Below are 20,010 nucleotides of genomic sequence, written 5' to 3'. Positions count from 1 at the left end.
CCATTTGGGGTCCCCTCCATGACCGGGTCCCCTCACAGCCCCCGGCCCCTTCCCGCCCTTTTCCCTCCGCGCCCCCTCCCCTCGCCGCCCCCCTCCCCTCACGCAAGCCCCGCCCCCTTTCGGGCTCCTCGCCTCAGCGCCGCGCTCCCATTCGCTGCCGGCCCCGGCTCATTTGCATATTACCGGCCGCGCCCGGCCCGCCCTCCCTCAGCTCAGCGCGAGGAACCGCGGAGCAGCGAGCTCATTGGTGGAGCGCCGCCGCCCGCTCGAGGTTTCTCCCTTCTAATTGGCTGCGCGCGCTGTCAGTCACAGGAACGCCCCGCCCTCCGGAGTGTCCCTCCCTGGCGCAGCCCCGCCGGCCGCATTCAGTGGCGGGTTCCGAGGCGGGCGGAGCTCCGGCGGATGGCAGCTGCTGTCGCACAATAGGCACAGGTCCTCGGCCGGCATCGCTCGGAGGGCAGCAGGAGGAGGCGGACGGCGCTCCGGTAACGATTCTCCAATTGCTAGGAAGGCCTCCGGCCCTTTCCCAGCCCGTCCTTCGGGGGCCTTTTCTGCGGGGAGGCGGCGGGGCGGGCATCGCCTCAGCCGCGGGGGTAACGCGGGCAGGGGGCGGCCCCGAGGCCGTGTCCCCCCCCCCGGGCACCTTCCCCCGGTTCCCCCAGGTCCACCCTGAGGCGAGGAGCGGCCGCTGCTTCCCGGCCCCAACCGGGCAGCGCCGCGGCTCCTCAGGAGGAAGCCGCCTGGCCTGCCCGGAGCCCTCTTCTCCCATCCTTTGGGGTTATTTTTTTTCACTTTCCGGCTTTTCGGGGATGAAGAAGCGGCGGGGCGAAGCCTCACGGGTCCTGCCAGGCGCTCACCACCGAGCGCTGTGAGGTGAAGGCTCCTCAGAGCCCCTCGGTCGTGGTGGCGGAGATGTCCAGCTGCTTAAATCCCCCTAAAACACCCACGGTGGCCACGAAAGGCCCATAAAGAAGCCAGCCCAGCAGCCTTTTGTGGTATCTTCACCTTCTTCCTTCCAAAAAGTTAGTGGCAAGCAGGATACATCCGCCGGAGCGATGCAAAGAGAGCCCCGCGAGCAACTCGTGGGTGGGCAGCCAGGAGCATCTCCCGCGCTGCTCTCCTGAGGTAAAAAGAGCAAAAACACGGTCCCGGCGTCTAATTTAAGGCAAAAAAACACGCCTCAGCCCGAGGACAAAGCCTCTGCTAACCCCCAGCAGCGGCGTTATGAGTCAGCAGCGGCAGCGCAGGCGACACTTGAAGGTTTTTTTGTTTTTTTTTTTTTTTTTTTTTCTCCTGCAAGCTGAGGAAGTGTTAAAACGCGCGGTAGGTGCTGGCCCTGGGTGCCTGCTACTCACGCTTTCATCCTTGCTGTAATCCTTTTCTGCAGCTTTTTTTTTTGCCACAGAAGGAACGCCTCAACGTTGCCGGGGCTGCCAGCTCGTTGTCCGTGTGCGTATTTCCAGAATCCTTTTAGGATTTGTGGATTGATAATGATGATTTGTCAGTCCAAATGTAGTGCACGCCGAGGTTTGTAAGAGGTGGGCGAGTTTATGTGAGATAAAACATCCACTAAAGGTGTTTTATTTAATAGCCAGCAGCCCCGATTCTCTGTTTGCTTGCTGAGTTACTTTGCCAGGAGGAATTCCCTTGTGGAAGCAGCAGGTGGTGAGGATATCCTTGTTCCTCCCTCAAATTATATAAAATAATCCATATGTTTGGAAAAGAGAAAGCAGACATCATAGATCCGTGTCCCTCTTCTCCGGAATAATGCTTCAGGACCCTTCCCAGCAAGAGAAACGAAATAAAATCCAGGAAAAAACCAAATCTTTGTGGAGGATTAAGCCGAAAGTACCGCTCCTGCGGTTCCCACGGCTACAAGAGCGAGGATTTTGTGATGCTGAAGGCAAATCCATCCCCCGAAACGTCCAGAAAGCGGCTCTGTGATTCGTGCGGAGGGTTTTTACGAGGCAAGACTCCGGCGCTGAACGTTTCAGCCCCGTTTTCTGTTTGTTCTGCGGGCGGCCTGCCAGCGGCGCGGGCTCGAGTCGTTCAGATAACGCCGCGCTTTCTGCAAACAAGCCCCGAAGCCGGGTGCTGGATTTCTCTCCCTGCTTTTGTTTGCCGAGAGAGGGAATTCACCCTGGAAAGAAGAGGAGAAAAGGCTTGAGGGTGGCAAAGGACGCCTGCGGAGCGGGCAGCTGGCCGCTGGGCGTGGTAGCGGGGCCGCCTCCCAGTTCATCTGCAGCTCTCCAGGTGCCTGAGGAATGCCATTCGCTCGGCACCTTGCTGGAGACAACCACACCAGGCGTCCTGCTCGTTTTCCCCGCCAGCCTCAGGTCAGTTTAGGGGAGCCACCAGCCTCATTCCCTGCTCCTTCCTCTTTTTTGGGGCTCCCCTCATCCTCATCCCCCACAAAACCCCTTTTGCGCTGCCGGAGAATGGGAAACTTCCTTTTTTTTGAAGCAAAACCCTCGCCGGGAGGCGCGTTGGGAGCTGGAATTTGCCTGATGGAATCCTTTTCGACTGCTTGAGCGTTCCCGGAGTGATGAAGGCGGCTGGGAGGGTGCCTGGTTTGTGTCACGCCGGGCTGGGCGAGGCCTCGGTTAACGAAGCAAAATCAAGCCCAGCTCGGCTTGATTAGAGACTTAATTGATGAAGTTAAGGAGGAATCCGGGCCACGAGCCTGTTTGCTCATGAGGTGCAAGGACAGGATTTCAATTTAATTAGAGGACGATAAGGTGCGGTGTTTGTCCTGCATTTTACTTCCTCATTTAGGGTATTTATTAGGGACAAATGAAGAATCCAGTTGAAGGGGGGGGCACAGCAGGTCCATATTTGCTCGCAGCAGCTCTATCGTGGCTTTATGGTGCGGCTAAAAGACGATAAGAAAGTTATTTTGTTCCCCTGGGCTGTTCTCGCCTCTCATCGTGCGCTTTCTGCGTTGGGAACCCTTCCCTTTTCTCCTCCCTGCCTGCCGCGAGGCAATTTGGGGTTATCACTGGGGTAAATCCAGTGAAAGGCCTCGCTAAACACACACCTACTTCCCTTCCAACAGCCGGCGTGGGAACAGGAGCATCGATTCAGCTCTTTTCACTACCTCAACTTCTTTTTTTTTTTAATATCTTTTCCTCCTTTCCAGGTGCAGCACCCCCAGCCATGCTCTCCCGGATCAGGGCGGCCGCCGCTCCCTGCTCGCTGGCGCGGCGCGGGGCTCACACGAAAGAAAAAGGCAAACCCTTGATGTTAAACCCCCGGACAAACAAGGTCGGTGGCACCCCTGGCAGCAAATTTCTTATCTTCCAGCTCCTACCAGCTCGGCGGACCTTGTCCCGGGGTGAAACCAACCCCGGGGAGTTGGGTTTCGGACTTGGCAGGAGGGAATTTAAATTCCTGCCTCTGTAAAAAGCGCCAGCTCCTCCGTCCTGCTCCTGCCTTTTGCCGGGAGTTGGGCCGGAGCCATATCAACGCGAAACATCCCTGGGCAGGGGCACGCAGAGCATCTAAAAATAAGCTTTGAATGGAGCTAGCGGAGAGGGAGAGAGGCATTATGAAAATTCCCTGCGTTGGGAGGAACTCCTAACACCGTCCTTTTGTTGTTTGGTTGCTTTTCCCTACCAATTTCTCCCTCCCCATCCCCAGTTTCTTTATTTTTGCTGCCCCGAGGCAGAAATAATCCGAAAATATCGAACCAACTTGTAAACTAAAACCACTTCATCCCCCATTTTTAATATCCATCATTTCTCTTCTTCCCTATCCTCTGATTTTAGGCTTTTTTCCCCCCCGTGATGCTTTTTTATTCCCAATTCACCCTAAACGCTCTCCCTGCCTGCTGCAGAGGTCGGAGGCCGGCTGAATGAAAGCGTGTCGGGGGCGGAGGGAAGAACAGAGGGGCGTGTTTCGTCCCCGATCGGATTAGCTCAAGAGTTTTCTGAGCTATAAACACTTCGCCGTGCCAGTGGAAATAATTTCGAGCCCCGTAAGCTTTTCCCAGCGCTGATTACGCAACGGCATCGGGAGGCAAAAACAATAGGGCCGTTCTTATTGTTCCCCTGGTGCTAAATGTGGGGTTTTTTACTCTTTTTTTTAAAGACTGGAGCTCTCTGAGCACAGCACGGTGTTTTTTCTCGAGGGGGAAGGAAGAACGGAGAGCTGCATGTTCCCAGCAGGTGATTTTTTAATTTTTAAGTGTCCCCGAGAAGCGATACTGAAGATGGGGACAAAAAAAACTTCCCGATTTGAAGCGTTTCTTGTCGGGGCAGCTCGGCAAAGGTCGCGAGCTATATCCGTAACGCCCTTGCTGCTGCAGCCAAACAATTGCAGGAGGCTCTGGAACTGCCCCGCTGCCATCCGTGGCTGTTTGAAATGTGCCACGATGTTTGATGGCTGGCGCCAGGGATTCAGGTGACACCTCAGTGGCTTCGGGGCCTTTTAATTCCGCTGTTGAAGCAGCGGTTTTAAACCTGTTGGGCGCCTGAAACACCCCCAGGTTCGGCGTTTTCAACGAAATCGAGTAATAAAGCTGGCTGGCCGAAAATAAACCGACTAATAAAAAATAAAAACCGGGTGTTTGCTGCTTCTGCAGCTTTTATCAGCTTCCCGGAGGCGTGCGTGCTTTCAAAAGGGGTTGAGCTGTGGCAGGAGATGGAGCTCTTTAATATATAACTCGTTTTTTATTTTTTTATTATTATGATCTCCTGGTCGCAGAGGAGGTGTAAGTACCAAAGGTGCGCCCCCGTTTAACTGCCGTCAGCTCTTCTGCTCCCCAGGCACGGCGGCTGGGGGAGGGAAGGAAGGGAAAACCTGCCTGGTTTCGGAGGTTTTAGGGCCCTAAAGGGGCTGCCCGATGGGTTTAGCAGCCCTCTTCTCGTAGCTTCAGCGTGGATTTCAAGGCGTAGCGATGGGAGAAGTGAGCAAAGCTTTTCCATGATAGCAAAATACCTTTTTTTTTTTTTTTTTTTTTGCCGGATTTTAGCACGCGTGCAGCCTGGCTTCCTCCGTCGCATCCCGCTGTTTCTGGAAAAAAAGCAAACAAACACAAAGATACGAAATGAGGTTGAAAAAGAGGAAAGAAATCCAAGAAATCCAATCCTTATTCTGCCCATAAACACAAACTTTGAAATCGTGGCCGAGATAGCGAATACACCTTTGATTCGTGCGAGCGATGAACTGCGTTCATTTGCTCCAAGGGATCCCTTGTGCAAGAGTGGACTTTGGGATCGAGCCAAAAGAAGCAGTTCAGGAAATGGGAAGTCCACAAAGCGCTATAAAACACTTTTTCTTTTGAAAATGCTTACGATTTCAAGGTTTATGACCCAGAGGTGAATGGTCTCCCGTTCACCTTTGTGCCTAGTGGGCAACAGGAATTCCTCTGGGCTGGTATTTATAGCGCCGCTTGCTCTTTGTAGCAGGAGTCAGCGATCCTAAAAAGCTGTCGGCGCTTCGTTGCCTTCCCTTTTTCCTCTCCCCCGTGGCAGTTCGTTGGTTTTGTTGCGACAAAATCGACCCCACGTATGAATTGTTTCGCTGGGGGTCTTCGAGGCGTGCTGTTTCTTTCCCCTAGACGCGCCCGCTGCGTCGTCTGGGCCAGCTTAAAAGGGCCGCCTGCTTTTCCTGAGCTGCTGAGAGGATTGTGGAAATTAATCGGAGTGAAAGTCAGCGCTGAGTAGGCAGAGAAAGGACACCTCGCACCTGGGGGTGCTGCTTTTTCTTTTTTTTTTTTTCTTTTTTTTCTTTTTTCTTTTTTGTGCAGGGAGCGAGCTGCAACCCCAAAGACAAAACACCCGGGTTTTTGCGTGCTCTGAAAAGAATTCAAACCTATTTTTTCTTTTCTCCTTCGTGTCCTGATCCTTTCGGCATCGTTTTTTTATGTTCCCGGAGCCTGAAGGGATGGGAGAAATGCCGCAGCTGTTTACCAGCTGTCCTTAGCTCAACGTCCTCAATTCTTTTTCCCTCCGATTTTGTGTTCCGCAGAGAAGTGGTTGTTTTAGGGAAGAAATAAACTGCTGATGGCGATGAGCTCGGAGGCAGCGGAGGGAAAGGGGAAGAAAGTTGGGTTGCCCGTGGTTTCGTGCAGCTTAACGTTCCCAGGGAGTCCTTTCGCATCTCGTGCGAGGGATGTGGAAGTGAAACCGAAACAGATCTAGGAAAAAAAAGAATAAAATGGTTCACAAATCATCTGCAGATAATAGAAAAAAAGGAGAAACTGAGCTCAGTATCGTCAAAACTATTCCACAGAAGGTTGTCAAAAATAAAATATCGTATAAATAATAATAAATAAGGTATTTTAGGGTCAAACACTTTGCAAATCCAAGTATTTGCGAGTATTTTTTGCAAAATAGCTGATGGGTTTTGTTCTTTCTTCCTGGCAGAAATGGGGTTTTTATTTTTTTTTTCCTCAATTTAGCTCTTCTGAAACGGAATTTGTGACAAAATGAGGCTTTTTGGTCGCCGAGTGTTACAGTCCCAAGGGATCGGGCACTGCCTGGAGCAAAAAATGAAGGATTTGGGTTGAAGTGTGATCTGAGCAGAATTATTAGGGTGATTCGGTCACTTTTTGGGGTCTGGAGCAGTGCAAATAAGTGGGAAAATGCAGCCTCTTTGTGGCTGTGAGCGTAAGGAGCAGACTGGGTGACCTCCCCACGCTCTGGTCAACCCCTTCTTTCTGGGAAATGTTTCAAGAGCCAGCTGTGGTTTGAGTCCTAAACATCTGCGGTGGAATCTCGTCGCTCTTCTCCCGTTTCACAGAGGGAAACGACATCTGGGAGAGGGCACCCGAGGACTCAGCGCAGAGGAAAAGCCGTGCTCAGGAGGGAAACCCACGCAGGAGAGCCCCAAATGCCCAAATCTGTGCCCTGGGGCAGCTGCTGCAGGGCACCCACCCCAAAATATCTCTCCGGAGCCACCCTGGTGTGATAACATTTGGGATATTCCAGCCACGAACGTCCCAGGAGTGGATAATGGCAAAAAAGTATCCAGGATAAATTGAAATGCTGGAGAAAAAAAAAAAACAGACAAGTTATTTCTGCCCTTTCTCTCTTTTTGTTTTCAGGGGATGGCCTTTACGTTGCACGAACGGCAGATGCTCGGCTTGCAAGGGCTTCTTCCTCCCAAAATAGAGACCCAAGACATTCAAGCCTTACGCTTCCACAAGAATTTGGCCAAAATGACGGACCCCTTGGAGAAGTAAGCGCCCCGCCGGCCTTCTTTTCTCCTGCAAGTAAATGGAAACGGCTGAAAATAAACATTTTGTGGTGTTAAATATCCAAAATAACCTTCTTTGGTTGTTTGCATCCCTCAGGCTGGATGAAAAAGTGTGTGGGGGGGTCATTTGGTTCATTTATTATTTACTTGCTTATTTTTGAGTGCTTTTTTGCTTGGTGTTTAAGCTTTTTTGCTCATTTCTTGTGTCAAAGGGGATGTTTTTAGCATCCTGGCACTGGTTTCATACGCGCCTACGTGTATCCACGTGTCCAGCTTGAGCAGAAGAAGGAATTTCGTGAAGAAATCACGTGAAGTTTTTGCTTCGATCATTTTCACCTTGTCTTAAGCAAGCATAAATGTAAAAATTGTGAAATCCATGTTGTTTTTTTTCTCGGTTTCAGGTATATCTACATCATGGGAATCCAGGAGAGGAACGAGAAGTTATTCTACAGGGTTTTACAAGACGACATCGAGCGGTTAATGCCCATCGTGTATACACCAACGGTGGGCCTCGCCTGTTCCCAGTATGGACACATCTTCAGGAGACCAAAGTAAGCACAGGAGATGGATAGCGCTGGTATTTTTTGTTGTTTTCTGTTTCTTCCTTGAGGTTCCTGAGGATTTGGAGGCAAGAGTAGGTTGAAAGGGATCTCTGAAGGCCAGCCAGCCTCACGTTTTGCTCAGGAAGGGTTTTTGCTCTTCACCTGGGCTCTTTTCTTCTTCATTGCCTCCCCTTTTCCCAGAGAGAAGCACTCCTGCAAAGTATTTCCTCTGTGGTTTTGTTCCAGAGCATCCAAATAACTGAACAGAAATGCATACGAGGAATTGTTCTCTAAATATTTTGTGTCAGTGATGGCAACGCTTCAATTTTAATAAAGTTTCGCTGTTTAGAATCCAGTTTTACGAAGCAAAGTGAAATTTCTGATCGTCACCTTTAAAATATTTCTCTTCTTTTTTCTTTCAGGGGATTATTTATTTCTATCTCAGACAGAGGTCACATCAGGTCCATTGTGAATAACTGGCCAGAGAACGACGTCAAGGTACTGCCATTGTGTGATTCTTCTTTCTAATTATTATTTAATCCCAGCAGGGCTTCTGGGCTAGCATTTGAGGGAAATCTAAGCGCTGAATAACGCGTCCTTGGCAGTCGTTTGAGGATGATTGCAAGCCAGAGCTAACGAAGATAAGGCACATCTTGAAGAGTTAAATCCTGAAAAAAATCCAGAAAAGAAAAGAAAATCCTTGCAATGTGTTCTTTGTTTAACCGTACAAATATACCTGATTATTTGCCTGGAAAAAAAAAAAACAATTTGTATCGCTATAAACTTTATAAAATTTCAGTAATCGTCGATAGCTCGATTTCTATTTGTTTTCAGGCTGTTGTTGTCACTGATGGAGAAAGGATCTTGGGTCTCGGAGACCTCGGGGTGTACGGGATGGGAATTCCCGTGGGGAAACTCTGCTTGTATACGGCCTGTGCAGGAATCCATCCAGATAAATGCTTGCCTGTGTGCATCGACGTTGGAACTGACAACACAGTGAGTTGGACAACGCTTTGCCTGAAACTTAGCGCTGTAAAAAATATCTAATTAAGAGCTTTTGGTGTTATAAGAGAAGATTTTTTATTTCAGCGCCTGAAAACCGAACATTTGGAGCAAGGGGAAGCGATTTGGAGTCCAGTAATGTAAATAAAATGCCTATCCCAGAAAAACCTCAGTTAGTTTTTAACCAACCTCAAGCGGCAGCTGAAGTTCCTGCGCGTTGATACAGGCTGGAAGCAGATAGAGCAGCCCTATAAATCTTTGAAAAGGGTGTAAAATGTGACCTCTGGGAAATGAATTCCAAGGAAGCGATTCACCCTGCTGCTGTGCTCTCTTTCAGACCCTCTTAAAAGATCCGTTTTACATGGGCCTGTACCAAAAAAGGGATCGCTCGCAGGTCTACGACGACCTGATCGATGAGTTCATGGAGGCCATCACAGACAGGTATGACCCCGAATATTCTGCACGGCCAAAAGTGCTGGCAAGAAAACTCCAGGACACTCCATCCTCGTAAGAACCGCTTCAGGATTAAAGAAATGAGTAGATGGCAAGAGATGCTGTCGTATTTCTGCCTCTAGCAATGTTTTTTTCTGTGACCTGTTTGTCGTTACCTGTTAAATGTGCACGGAATGGAGATGGAGCTCTTTGAATCCCCTGTCCGGAGAGAAACGGGCGGGCTTTGCTGTAAAATAACCGTTTATTTGGTGAGTTTTAACGATTTGCCGTGTTCTGTAGGTACGGCCAGAACACCCTAATCCAATTCGAAGACTTCGGAAACCACAACGCTTTTCGGTTTTTGCGAAAATACCGAGAGAAATACTGCACCTTCAACGATGACATCCAAGGTACGCCCTTTGTGGTCCTCGTGGACGTGCTGAAACGTTTTCTGGACAAAATCCGCCGCGTAGATCTGTTCAACTCTCTTCATCTTTGTCCTGCTTTTATAGGGACGGCTTCGGTGGCCTTGGCGGGGCTGCTGGCAGCACAGAAAGCCACGGGCAAGCCGATTTCAGAGCAGAAAGTGCTGTTCCTGGGAGCAGGAGAGGTGAGATCTCTTAGATCTTGCGTTGTTTTAGAGACTTTAAGTGTGTTCTGTTCCCTGGTTTCGCAGGATCTGCAGATTCTTCGAGTTTCTTTGCGTTTCACCGTGCCTTAAAAAGGATTCTGCATCGACAGGAGGGAGTAGCTGCTGCAAAAATGCTATCCGAAAGCAGCCTGACACCTGCCAGGGCTCAGTTTTTCACCTTTTTTTTTTTTGCGTGGATTTATCAAAGCAGCAGGGAGCTGCGTAGGTGAGGGGGATTTTACCAGGAAACGATGATTCGGTAGGAAAGGGAGGAAGCGCATCTGTTAATTTTGATGGCCTTACGGAGGAACAAGCCGTGGTTTTCTTAGGAAGTTAAATCAGTGGCTGGTTGCAGCAGACGCTTGGTAGCGGCAGTAGAAGCGCCGTGCTCCTTGGTTTGTCAGCAAAATTGCTTCTAGGGTGCTGACAAAATCACTTAATGAGCTGCAAAAAGCCTCCAGCCCTGCTCTGCACCTCCCTCTGCCTGCTAAACTCAGCCCCGCGTGGAGGGAAAGATGGTGGTGACGACAGAGCCCTTTTTGGGATCCTTTAAAATAAAAACCGGGGGCTTTTTATCCCCAAGGCTGCCCTGGGAATCGCGAACCTCATCGTCATGGCCATGATGGAAACCGGTGTTTCAGCAGAGGAAGCCTACAAGAGGATATGGATGTTCGACAAATACGGATTGCTGGTTCAGGTAGGGCTGCACCAAGCCTTAAAATACCACAGAAATTACCCCTCCTTTACGCGTCCTCACGGCTAAAATCCACCTTTCCCTGCAGGGCCGAGAACAAAAGGTGGATTCCAACCAGGAACCGTTCACCCACCCGGCTCCGGAGCAGATCCCAAAGACGTTTGTCGACGCGGTGAACGTGCTGCGACCTTCCGCCATCATCGGTGAGCCCAATCGCTTCCGTTTCTCTTTCCTTTCGGCTCCGTGTGCTCCTGCGAACTCATAAATCGCTGATTTATTCCTCCAGGAGTCGCGGGAGCCGGCCGCCTCTTCTCCCCCGACGTGCTCAAGGCGATGGGCTCCATCAACGAGCGCCCGATCATATTCGCCCTGAGCAACCCCACGGTGAAAGCCGAGTGCACGGCGGAGGAAGCCTATACGTTGACAGAGGTACGTGGTGGCCACTTCATGATAATCGGTCGGTCACCCTCTCTCCTCGCATTCCCGGTGTCTGTAGCTGTCTGGGAATTTCCTCTCTTATTTTTAAACCGTAAACTTTCAAGGTGGGGCTTTTCAAAAAGCCTTTTTTTTTTTTTTTTTTTTTTTTTTTTTATTTTCTGTAAGCGCAGCCCCGAATCTAACGGCTCCAAAACGAGCCCTAGGCGGAAATCACGCCGGCCCCTGGACGAAATGTACCCCTCAGCTTTCGGTAGCAAACGCTTTAAAATGAAGATTATTGAGTGTCTCAGAGAGATTTTGTTAGGCAGAACAAAATCTAACCGCGTGAGGAAGGAATCAGGACCAGGTTTGCTGGTGTTTTTCATCTTTTCCTCCTCAGGAGCAGCCGGATCCTGGCTGCTGTGAACTTTTTCGCTAAACCAGGAAGTCTGGAAGGAAACGAAGCCATCACCGCTACGTTTTTATTCCTCCTCCTCCTCCTTCCGCTAGGTGGCTCCTCCGCAAGCCTGACAGTGCTTTAGTGCCCTCTGCCACCGCGTGTTTGTACTGCGTGGGCTTTTGTTGGCTTCTAATTTTGGTCTTTTTGGTCTCTTTTGGTCTTTTTGGGGCTGATGGTTTCTTTCCCTTGCCTCCACAGGGACGCTGCTTGTTCGCCAGCGGCAGCCCCTTCGACCTGGTGACCCTGGAAGACGGAAGAACCTTCAAACCGGGCCAAGGAAACAACGCTTACATCTTCCCAGGTATTAAATCTTAAACATTACAAATCTTCGGAGCTTTTCTGGCTTCCCTAGTTAGCGCGGTGGCCCCTAATCGGCGATGGTTTTGTTGCAGGCGTGGCTCTCGCCGTCATCCTCAGCAGCGTTCGGCATATTAGTGATAAGGTTTTCCTGGAGGCCGCTAAGGTAAGCGTGGGAGCTTACCTTAATCTCGCTGAAACTCGAGGATTTTCTTTCGGTTTCCTTCCTGTCGGGGAAAAAAAAAAATGGGTTTAACTCGGTTAAATATTTAACAAAACCTGCTACGGGCACGGATTGTAGATTTGACCTCCGAGGTATTATTTTTGACCGCCTGCTTTAGGAAAACTCTCGTAGTGAGAGCACCCCAACAGGGTTTTCTCGGGTATTTTAGCACGTTCCTGCCCCTATTTGGTAGGTGAGAAGTTGTTGCTCTTCTAATCCAGGCGCTGGCGGAGCAGCTGACTGACGAGGAGCTCGCCCAGGGAAGGCTTTACCCTCCGCTGTCCAATATCAGGGAAGTTTCCATTTACATCGCCGTCAAGGTGAGTGTGAAAGACAAACTGAAAGGAAATTTTCAGACCCCGATCACGCAGGAATTGTGAAAAGATCTTGCGATTTGTCTCGCTAAGTCCGAAATATTATTATTATTATTATAATATTATTAGCGTGGCTGTAGCCCGGTGCTTTTTTTTCCTTTACCTTCGCAGGTGATGGAGTTTTTGTACGCCAACAACATGGCTTTCCATTACCCCGAGCCTGCGGACAAGAACCGGTACATTCGATCCAAAGTCTGGACCTACGAATACGAATCCTTCATGCCAGATGTCTACGACTGGCCGGAGTCTAAGGTTCACTGATGGACCAGAAGCTCTCGCTCCTCAGGCAGCACCTCCTACTCTGCAGGGATCCCTTTTTTTTTTTTTCAGACCAATTGAAATCATGCCCGTTGAGTCCTGTAATTTATTTTCACTTCTTTCGGTGGCTCTTCTGCCCTTCTCCCTTGACGTAGGTCGCTCCCCGCTCCCCCCAAAGCGTCCGGTGAACTGTGTCCGGAGGACGGCACCCATCGAGAGAGCTCTGGAGGATGAATTGGGAAAAGGACGTCGCGTTTCTACCTTAGAGCCCTCCCCACGCTCAATCATTTGGTTAACGATGTCGTAGCTGCATGTGCGTGCTGCTCTCTCGTCGCTGCTGATTTCCAGAACCACTCATTTCTGCTTTCCGTAATCAGTCTTCTAATCGCCGTGTCGCGCAGCGTTCTTTGTGGCAACAGCAGAGAGAATTCGTTCAGGAACAAAAGAAGGGGGCGGCTCACGACAAATTGAAGGCTGGTGGGCTTTCTGTGTTGGCTGCCAGTCTCTGTACCTCTTTGGACGTGATCTCTGGCCTAGCCTCCGATTTTAAAACGACGAGAAAGAGCAGGAAGCTTTTTGGAAGGCTTTACCTAGGTGAGGAAAGAAGACTGATTATCGAAATGCAGAAAACGGTGAGGGGGGGGGAACGTTTTGCACGTTCAAACTGTGGTAAAATGCTGTCCGGCGGGGCTCTGAGCGCCCCGTCGCCACCTAACGTGGTTTGCAGCTTGTCCATGTGCGTATACACGAAAAAGACCAACGCGTACACGTGATGTTTTTACAAAGAGTGCTTTTTTTTTTTCATCTATTTTTGCTATGCCTGTTTTTAGCGTATTTAAATTCGTGATCTTACCGAGAAAAACAAAAAAAAAAAAAACAAAAAAAAAACAAAAAAAGGAATTTATTTATTTAGCGGACGATCGTTTTTACCTTCTGAAAGCGCAGCTCCGCCCGGCGGCGGGGTTCTGCCTCCCTCGATCGAAAGACAGCGGCAACGCACACTTCCTCACCTCTTCTGACGCCGTCCTCGTTAGGCAGAAGAGTGCTGAAAGGATCCCTACGCACTGATCTCGCATCCTGGCTGAGCCCGATGGCAAAGGCAGGGCCCTCAGTCCGTGATTCGAACGTGGCTTTACAAAATAAAAAAGTTCTGCAGCCGTCTCTTCGCTCTGATGGTTTTTTTCAGGCCAGGAGTTCATCCTCAGTGGGCTTTTGACCCTTGGTAGGAAAACAGGAGTCGTCTCTAATCTGCAGTATTCTGCAGAATTCTGCCTTTAAGGTGCAGCCCTTTTTCCATCAGCAGCTGGGAACGTCAGCTCACACTTTAACTGCTTTTCACTCCTCCCTTTCATCTCCGATTTATTTTTATTTTTAAATAAAACATATAGATCCAATCTCAGCTTGGTCAATTCCTCAGCCGTAATTAAGCTTTGAATTAATTGCTGCTTCTCAGCTTGCCGCTCAGGAAGGAACACTGCAGGAGGAGGACCCGCTGCCGTTTTTGGGTTCTTTAAGACGACACCGTCCCCTTTCGTAACAGATGCTTGTAACAGGCAGGGACTGCTGTTACACTGAATACTGGAGCAAGGAGAAAATCTAGAGCAAAGCTCTCGTTACAGCCGCTTGACAGCTGAAGTTGAGTAACGCAATGCCTCTGGTGAAGGGACATCTAATTCCGCATGCAGCTACCTTGACCTGAAACACATCTTACCGTGGCAGCAGAAAGCCCCTTCTGGGTGAACTGTGAGGCAAATCCAGCACCAGACTTCTCCACCTTTTCAATATTTCCTTTCTGAAACAAAAACACGAATCCTGTTAGGACCGCACAGTGGTAAGATCGACTTTTTTTGAGAAAATAAATAAAACAGCAAAATTATTTCTATCTTAGGCACATCTACCTTACGCTGCAACTCCGTGCTGCAGTGCTTGTGAGATCCTAGCCTGATCTGTCCAGGGCTGGCTTTACTTTTGGAGGGTTATTGCTTCGTTGAAACTAAAATTGTATTTAAATGTGACCTGTTTATTTTTTTTTTCCTCCTTTCTACGCTGTAATTCTATTGAAATGTGTGTTCTGCTCTTCTATTTTCTTAGTAAAACGCATTCCCTTTTGCCTAAATTACATTTGGTTTTTCTTCTACAACAATAATGCTTGACCTATGTAGAAATCACCCAAATCTCCCGCTTTTTTTTTTTAAATTTTATTTATTTTTTCTTTAGTCTGCTTGATTTTTGTCCCTCATAAAGGGAGAAAAGGGACCAAGCAGGGATGCGGACTGTAAGCAAAACGATTAAATTTTTTCTCTCAGAAGTTTTTCTGGAACATCTGCCTGCTTCACAGCACTCTACACTGAAGCCTTTAAGGGTCTGAAGAACCTTTAGGTGTTTTTTAACAGGAAAAAAAAGTATAAAACCAAACAAGTCTTAGGTGCAAGTGGCTGTGGCATCCATCCGCTCGACTGGGACACTGCGTTTGGGGTTGGGGGGGGGAAGAGGGGGATATTTGACGTGAATTACCAGGTTTTAGGCGCATTTTTGTGACTATTTGTAAGGATTGTTGCTGAAATGTGTAAGATGAAGAGAAAAATCCTTGTGTGTGTGTGTCCCCTGGCAGTTTGCATCCTTCAGAGGAAACCGCGGCCCGCCGGCTGCCACAAGCAGGGCCGGGAATGGCGTAAAACCACCGCTCCCACAGCTCCCAGCTTCCAAACCCCACTGGGAGCCCGCTGCCACACCGCTTGACCCTCGGCAAACCCCAAAAACCCCCAAAATTGGCGCTTGGGGCGCGATTCTCCTCACGCCGAGGCCCCGGGGGTGGCCCCGCCGCCGGCCCGGCCCCACAGAGCGCGGGCTCCGCCTGCTGCCGCCGGGGCCACCCGCACGGGTAGGGCCGGGAAAGGGAACGGGAATGGGGCCGGGAAGGGGACTAAAGGGACCCCAAATAGCGAGGGGAGCCTGAGGGGAGCCCGAGGGGGTCGCCTGGTGGCTCCCGTGGTCGTGGCTTGCATTTTATTACCGTTACGGCCGCGGTGCTGAGGGCGGGTGGATGGAGGTGCTGGCTGAGCCCTCCCCCCCCCTCACACCCGGTCACCACACGGCCCTAAAAACCCCGTTTTTCCCTCATTTTCCCTTCAGAAAAGCCTCAGGACGGCCGGCAAAGGCGCAGCCCGGCTTCCCCGCGCAAGAGGCGGTCCCATCTGGGAGCTGGCCGCCTCTCCGGCGGATTTTCTTAATTAAAACTTGCCCTACCTGTAGCGTTGCTCCCGGAGGAACCTTCAAAGCCCTCACCGTGGCTTTTTTATATATATATTATTATTATTTTTTTTTGCCTTCTCCTGCCTGAAACTCCTGAAAATGCTGTTTCACGCCAGCCAGCCGGGGCGAGGCGCCGAGAGGTTGAAAGGAGAAAGCGAAGGCAGCGCCGTGTGGCAGCGCCGGGCGCGGGCTTTGAAACCTTCCCGTCACGCAGATATAAAATAGAAAAATTATTAAACTTTGATCCTGCCTATCGAGAAAGCTCATCTGAGCTTCCCCGCCTTTCCCCCAGCCTCTGCCGGCTGCTGCTGGGAGGGTACAAAGGCAGGGCGTAAGGCCCCAGTCCGGTTTCTTCTCTTTTTTTTTTTTTTTTTTTCAGCTTCGGAGGGATTAATCCCCACAACATCCTCAGCTAAAGGAAGAGAAATCTGTAAATCTGCCTCCTGGGGATGCGACAGCTTGAAGCTCTTTCAGCCCCCAGCACTGTTGAGGCGCCTGAAGGCTGAGGTGAAGTGGAAACCCACCTGAAAATAAGGCACTCTCAAATACGTCAGGCGCCTTCCCTTAAAAGAACAACATTTGGTGTTTTCTCAGTATAAATACATCTGCTCGGGGACTTAAAAATCTCTCTTTCAGGTATCGAGACGTTTAAAATGGCGATGGATGTAACGTTCCTCGGGACGGGCTCAGCGTATCCCTCTCCAACGAGGGGGGCGTCCGCGTTGGTGCTTCGGCGAGAAGGTGAGTGCTGGCTCTTCGACTGCGGGGAGGGGACGCAAACCCAGCTGATGAAAAGCCAGCTGAAAGCAGGTGAGTGCCGAAAAGTTTCCTGAGATCTAAGCAAAATACTCTGCCCTTCGTGCTCCTGTTACTCGAATGCATAACTAAACACGCGTGCGCATCTGGGGATGGGCGGCGGCTGCTGAACCTGCTGTGCCGTAGTCCCTGATCGCTCGGCGCTGCCGAATTGTGGTTGAGGACCAAACTCTTCTGAACGAAGCTCTCCTGAATTAATTTCTTCGGCTTTGCAGGGTGAAACGGGGAGCAGAGACTGGTTTTAAACTACAGATTTAGCGTGCAAGCCAACAGACCGAAGTAGTGATCATTCCTAAATCGTCCTGAAACCAAAAGGCATTTGGTCCTTCTTATTGTGGCGTTTTAACACGTGATAAAAATGGTAAAACGGCTGCCAAGGGTTGCGGTCACGCAAAAACTGTGGTTTTTTTTCGTTCCCTGACCTTTTTCTGTCCGCAAACTGCAACAGGGGAGACGCTGCACGTTCTGGTGGCTGCCCGCTTTGCAGAAAAGAGCACCTGAAGTGATGGAGGAAAACGTAAAGTGGCTACCCTCATGAGGAACAGCGGGGTAATCGGAATAATCTCTCTGCTTGTGGTGTCCTTTTAATTTAAGTTCTACTTCCCTAGAAGGAGAAAAAGCCCCCAAAGGGCTTGGACACCAAAGGACACCCACAAACTCAGCTGGGCCGCGAAGTTTTTCCATCTGAAAACCAATCGGGAGGGGACTGCGAGGTTCTTGCATTTTAAAGCCCTTTGAAATCAAAACTGGATGCTTTTTCTTTTATTATTTGAGATCATTTCGCGTGCTAAATCCATTTTTTGTTTATTTTTTACCTTTTTTTTCCTCTTTTGTCCTGATCCTTAGGCAGAATAACCAAGATTTTCATAACTCATCTCCACGGCGACCACTTTTTCGGGCTTCCCGGCTTGCTGTGTACCCTCAGCCTCCAAAGCAGCCCCGAGCCAACCAAGCCACCCCTCGATATTTACGGCCCGATCGGACTGAGAAACTTCATCTGGAGGACCATGGAGCTCTCCCACTCCCAACTCGCGTTCCCCTACGTTGTCCACGAGCTCGTCCCTACGCGGGACCAGTGCCCTGCGGAAGAATTTAAAGATTTTTCTTTGTTGAGAGACGAGATATCTCCCCGGGAAGCCCGGGGGAGAATTCTCCAGCTGGATCCCGGGGAAAACTCTTACTTGCTGGTGGACAACGAGCAGCTGGTGGTGAAAGCCTTTCGCCTGTTCCACCGCGTGCCTTCCTTCGGCTTCGTGGTGGAAGAGAAGCCCCGGCCCGGGAAACTCAACGTAGAAAAACTGAAAGACCTCGGTAACTTCCTCCTACTACTTGTTTTTCCTCTTTTTAATTAATTTTGAAAGGCTTAAAGGTTCAAGCTTCATGACTCCAGCTTCCAGCGTATTTAACGCCGTGGGGTTAAGCAGCTGAAACCTTTTTGTGGCCACCTTTGTAGGGTTTCTGTTAAATCAGGGCTGCTGCGCCGCTCTGTAATCCATTCAGATTCCATCTTCTGTTTTCTAGCAGAGCTTTTCATACGTTTATAGCAAGGCAGCAATCCGAATTTTTGGTGTAAAAACCACCGATGCCAGTTAAAATCGCAGCCTGTTCCGGTACGGGGAGGAATAACCAAGCTCAGAAAGCCTTAAAAAGCACCCTGTGGCTTAGCCGAGGAAGGGACGGCAGCGCGTTTTGCAGGAATTTATTGATTTCCCTCTGAAGAACGTAACTTTTCTTCAAAAGCACTTCCCGATAGGGTTACACACGCTTTATTTTGTACGAGCTGTATGAATTGTCGAGTGCTGCTTGCATTGAGGTCGTGTTTTTTTTTGGTAAGACAGCTCTAAATACACCAAATCTCGCCTTAAAGGATTTTTTTTCGCCTCTCTTTGCCAGGAGTTCAGCCAGGTCCGGCGTACGGGAAGCTGAAGAACGGAATTTCCCTCGTTTTGGAGGACGGCAGAACCATTTCTCCTTCGGACGTCTTAGAAGAGCCGGTGCCCGGCCGAAAAATCTGCATTTTAGGGGATTGTTCGGGGCCGGTCGGGGACGAAGCCGCGGAGCTTTGCCGCGAAGCCGATTTGCTGATCCACGAAGCCACGCTGGACGACAGCCAGGAGGAGAAGGCCAAAGAGCACGGCCACAGCACCCCAAAAACGGCGGCTGCTTTCGCCAAGCTGTGCGGGGCTCAAAAATTGCTTTTGACTCATTTCAGCCAGCGCTACAAAGCTGGGGTCGGCGAGGGGGACGCCGATGTCACCCAGCTGAAGAGGCAGGCGGAGGCGGCGTTGGGCGGCCAAGAGGTGGCGTTGGCCGAGGACTTGATGACGCTCGAAATCCCCCTGAAAAAGTCAAGTTTTTTTGGAAAAAAATGAGCGTTAAAGGCGTTTTCGAGCCTTTTTTTCCCCTGCCGTGGGTTCCTGAAAGGTGAAAGAAAGAAAAACGTAATAAAAAAATCAGGTTTTGAATAAAAAACCTAATAAAAATGCACAAATTTGGCAGGTTTTGAGCTGGGAAGTTAAATCTCGTGTATAATTTTTCTGTCTTCTTCCCGTTTTCTTCAATAAAGAGCGTACGTGGCTGTAGGGGAGCGATGAGCCAAACCCTAACAAGCAAAACGTCGCCCCTAAAGGCGGCTGCCCCGTGGAAAGATGCCCCAAAGGCGGCAGCACCGGCCCCAAAAGCGTCGTCTGCTGATGCCTTGTGGTGTTCGATGGGGTTTTGCATTTATGGGGCTTGAATTATCAGGGTTTTGCATCTGTGGGGCTTGGATTCGCGGAGTTTTGCATTTTTGGGGTTTGCATTTGTGGGGCTGCACACGTCCTGGGGTTTCACATGTGGGGTTTTGTGTTTGCGGTGTTTGTGTTTGAAGGGTTTCGCCTCTGCGGGGTTTCGTTGGTGGTAGTTGGCGTTTGTGGGGTCTTGCAGTTGAGGGGTTTTGCAGTTGAGGGGTCTTGCAGTTGTGGGGCTTTGTAGTTGGGTGATTTTGTACTCGTGGGGTCTTGTAGTTGTGGGGTTTTGCCATTGTGGGGCTTTGTGGGGTCTTATAGTTGAGGGGTTTTTCAGTTGAGGGGTCTTGCAGTTGTGGGTCTTTGTGGGGTTTTGCAGTTGTGGGGTTTGGTAGTTGGGGGATTTTGCAGTTGTGGGGTTTTGTATGTGTGGGGTTTTGTAGTTGTGGGGTTTTGCCATTGTGGGGCTTTGTGGGGTCTTACAGTTGAGGGGTTTTGCAGTTGAGCGGTTTTGCACTTGTGGGGTCTTGTAGTTGAGGGTTTTGAAGTTGTGGGGCTTTGCAGTTGTGGGGTTTTGCCATCGTGGGGCTTTGAGGGGTCTTGCAGTTCTGGGGTCTTGCAGTTGTGGGTCTTTGTGGGGTGTTGTAGTTGTGGGGCTTTGCTTTTGTGGGGTTTTACAGTTGTGG

General features: G+C 50.0%; 2 protein-coding genes across 4 annotated transcripts; both read left to right on the top strand.

Annotated features, from left to right (window-relative positions):
• The first annotated feature begins 349 nt into the window (after window positions 1–349).
• On the top strand, window positions 350–14,758 carry LOC309889435 (NAD-dependent malic enzyme, mitochondrial-like). Of its 3 annotated transcripts, none has more exons than XM_082782282.1 (16): window positions 350–485; window positions 3,140–3,264; window positions 7,049–7,182; window positions 7,602–7,751; window positions 8,165–8,240; window positions 8,577–8,738; window positions 9,082–9,185; window positions 9,477–9,586; window positions 9,689–9,786; window positions 10,391–10,504; window positions 10,590–10,704; window positions 10,788–10,930; window positions 11,577–11,679; window positions 11,771–11,841; window positions 12,120–12,218; window positions 12,384–14,758. In XM_082782282.1, exons 2-16 carry the CDS (start codon window positions 3,157–3,159, stop codon window positions 12,531–12,533), a joined length of 1,737 nt encoding a protein of 578 aa, XP_082638408.1. In that variant the 5' UTR covers window positions 350–485; window positions 3,140–3,156; the 3' UTR covers window positions 12,534–14,758. The 3 variants fall into 3 exon arrangements, with proteins under 3 accessions (XP_082638408.1, XP_082638407.1, XP_082638406.1); XM_082782281.1 differs by lacking the exon at window positions 350–485 and adding an exon at window positions 2,033–2,336; XM_082782280.1 differs by lacking the exon at window positions 350–485 and adding an exon at window positions 2,710–2,827.
• A 1,391-nt stretch (window positions 14,759–16,149) lies between these two features.
• On the top strand, window positions 16,150–19,085 carry LOC309889530 (zinc phosphodiesterase ELAC protein 1-like). The gene is made up of 4 exons (XM_082782377.1): window positions 16,150–16,289; window positions 16,419–16,592; window positions 17,445–17,909; window positions 18,492–19,085. Exons 2-4 carry the CDS (start codon window positions 16,436–16,438, stop codon window positions 18,968–18,970), a joined length of 1,101 nt encoding a protein of 366 aa, XP_082638503.1. The 5' UTR covers window positions 16,150–16,289; window positions 16,419–16,435; the 3' UTR covers window positions 18,971–19,085.
• Window positions 19,086–20,010: the final 925 nt, after the last annotated feature.

This window comes from Aythya marila, assembly GCF_965140915.1.
Source record: "Aythya marila genome assembly, chromosome: W".
Taxonomy (NCBI): domain Eukaryota; kingdom Metazoa; phylum Chordata; class Aves; order Anseriformes; family Anatidae; genus Aythya; species Aythya marila.
This window is presented reverse-complemented; position numbering and strand designations above follow the sequence as displayed.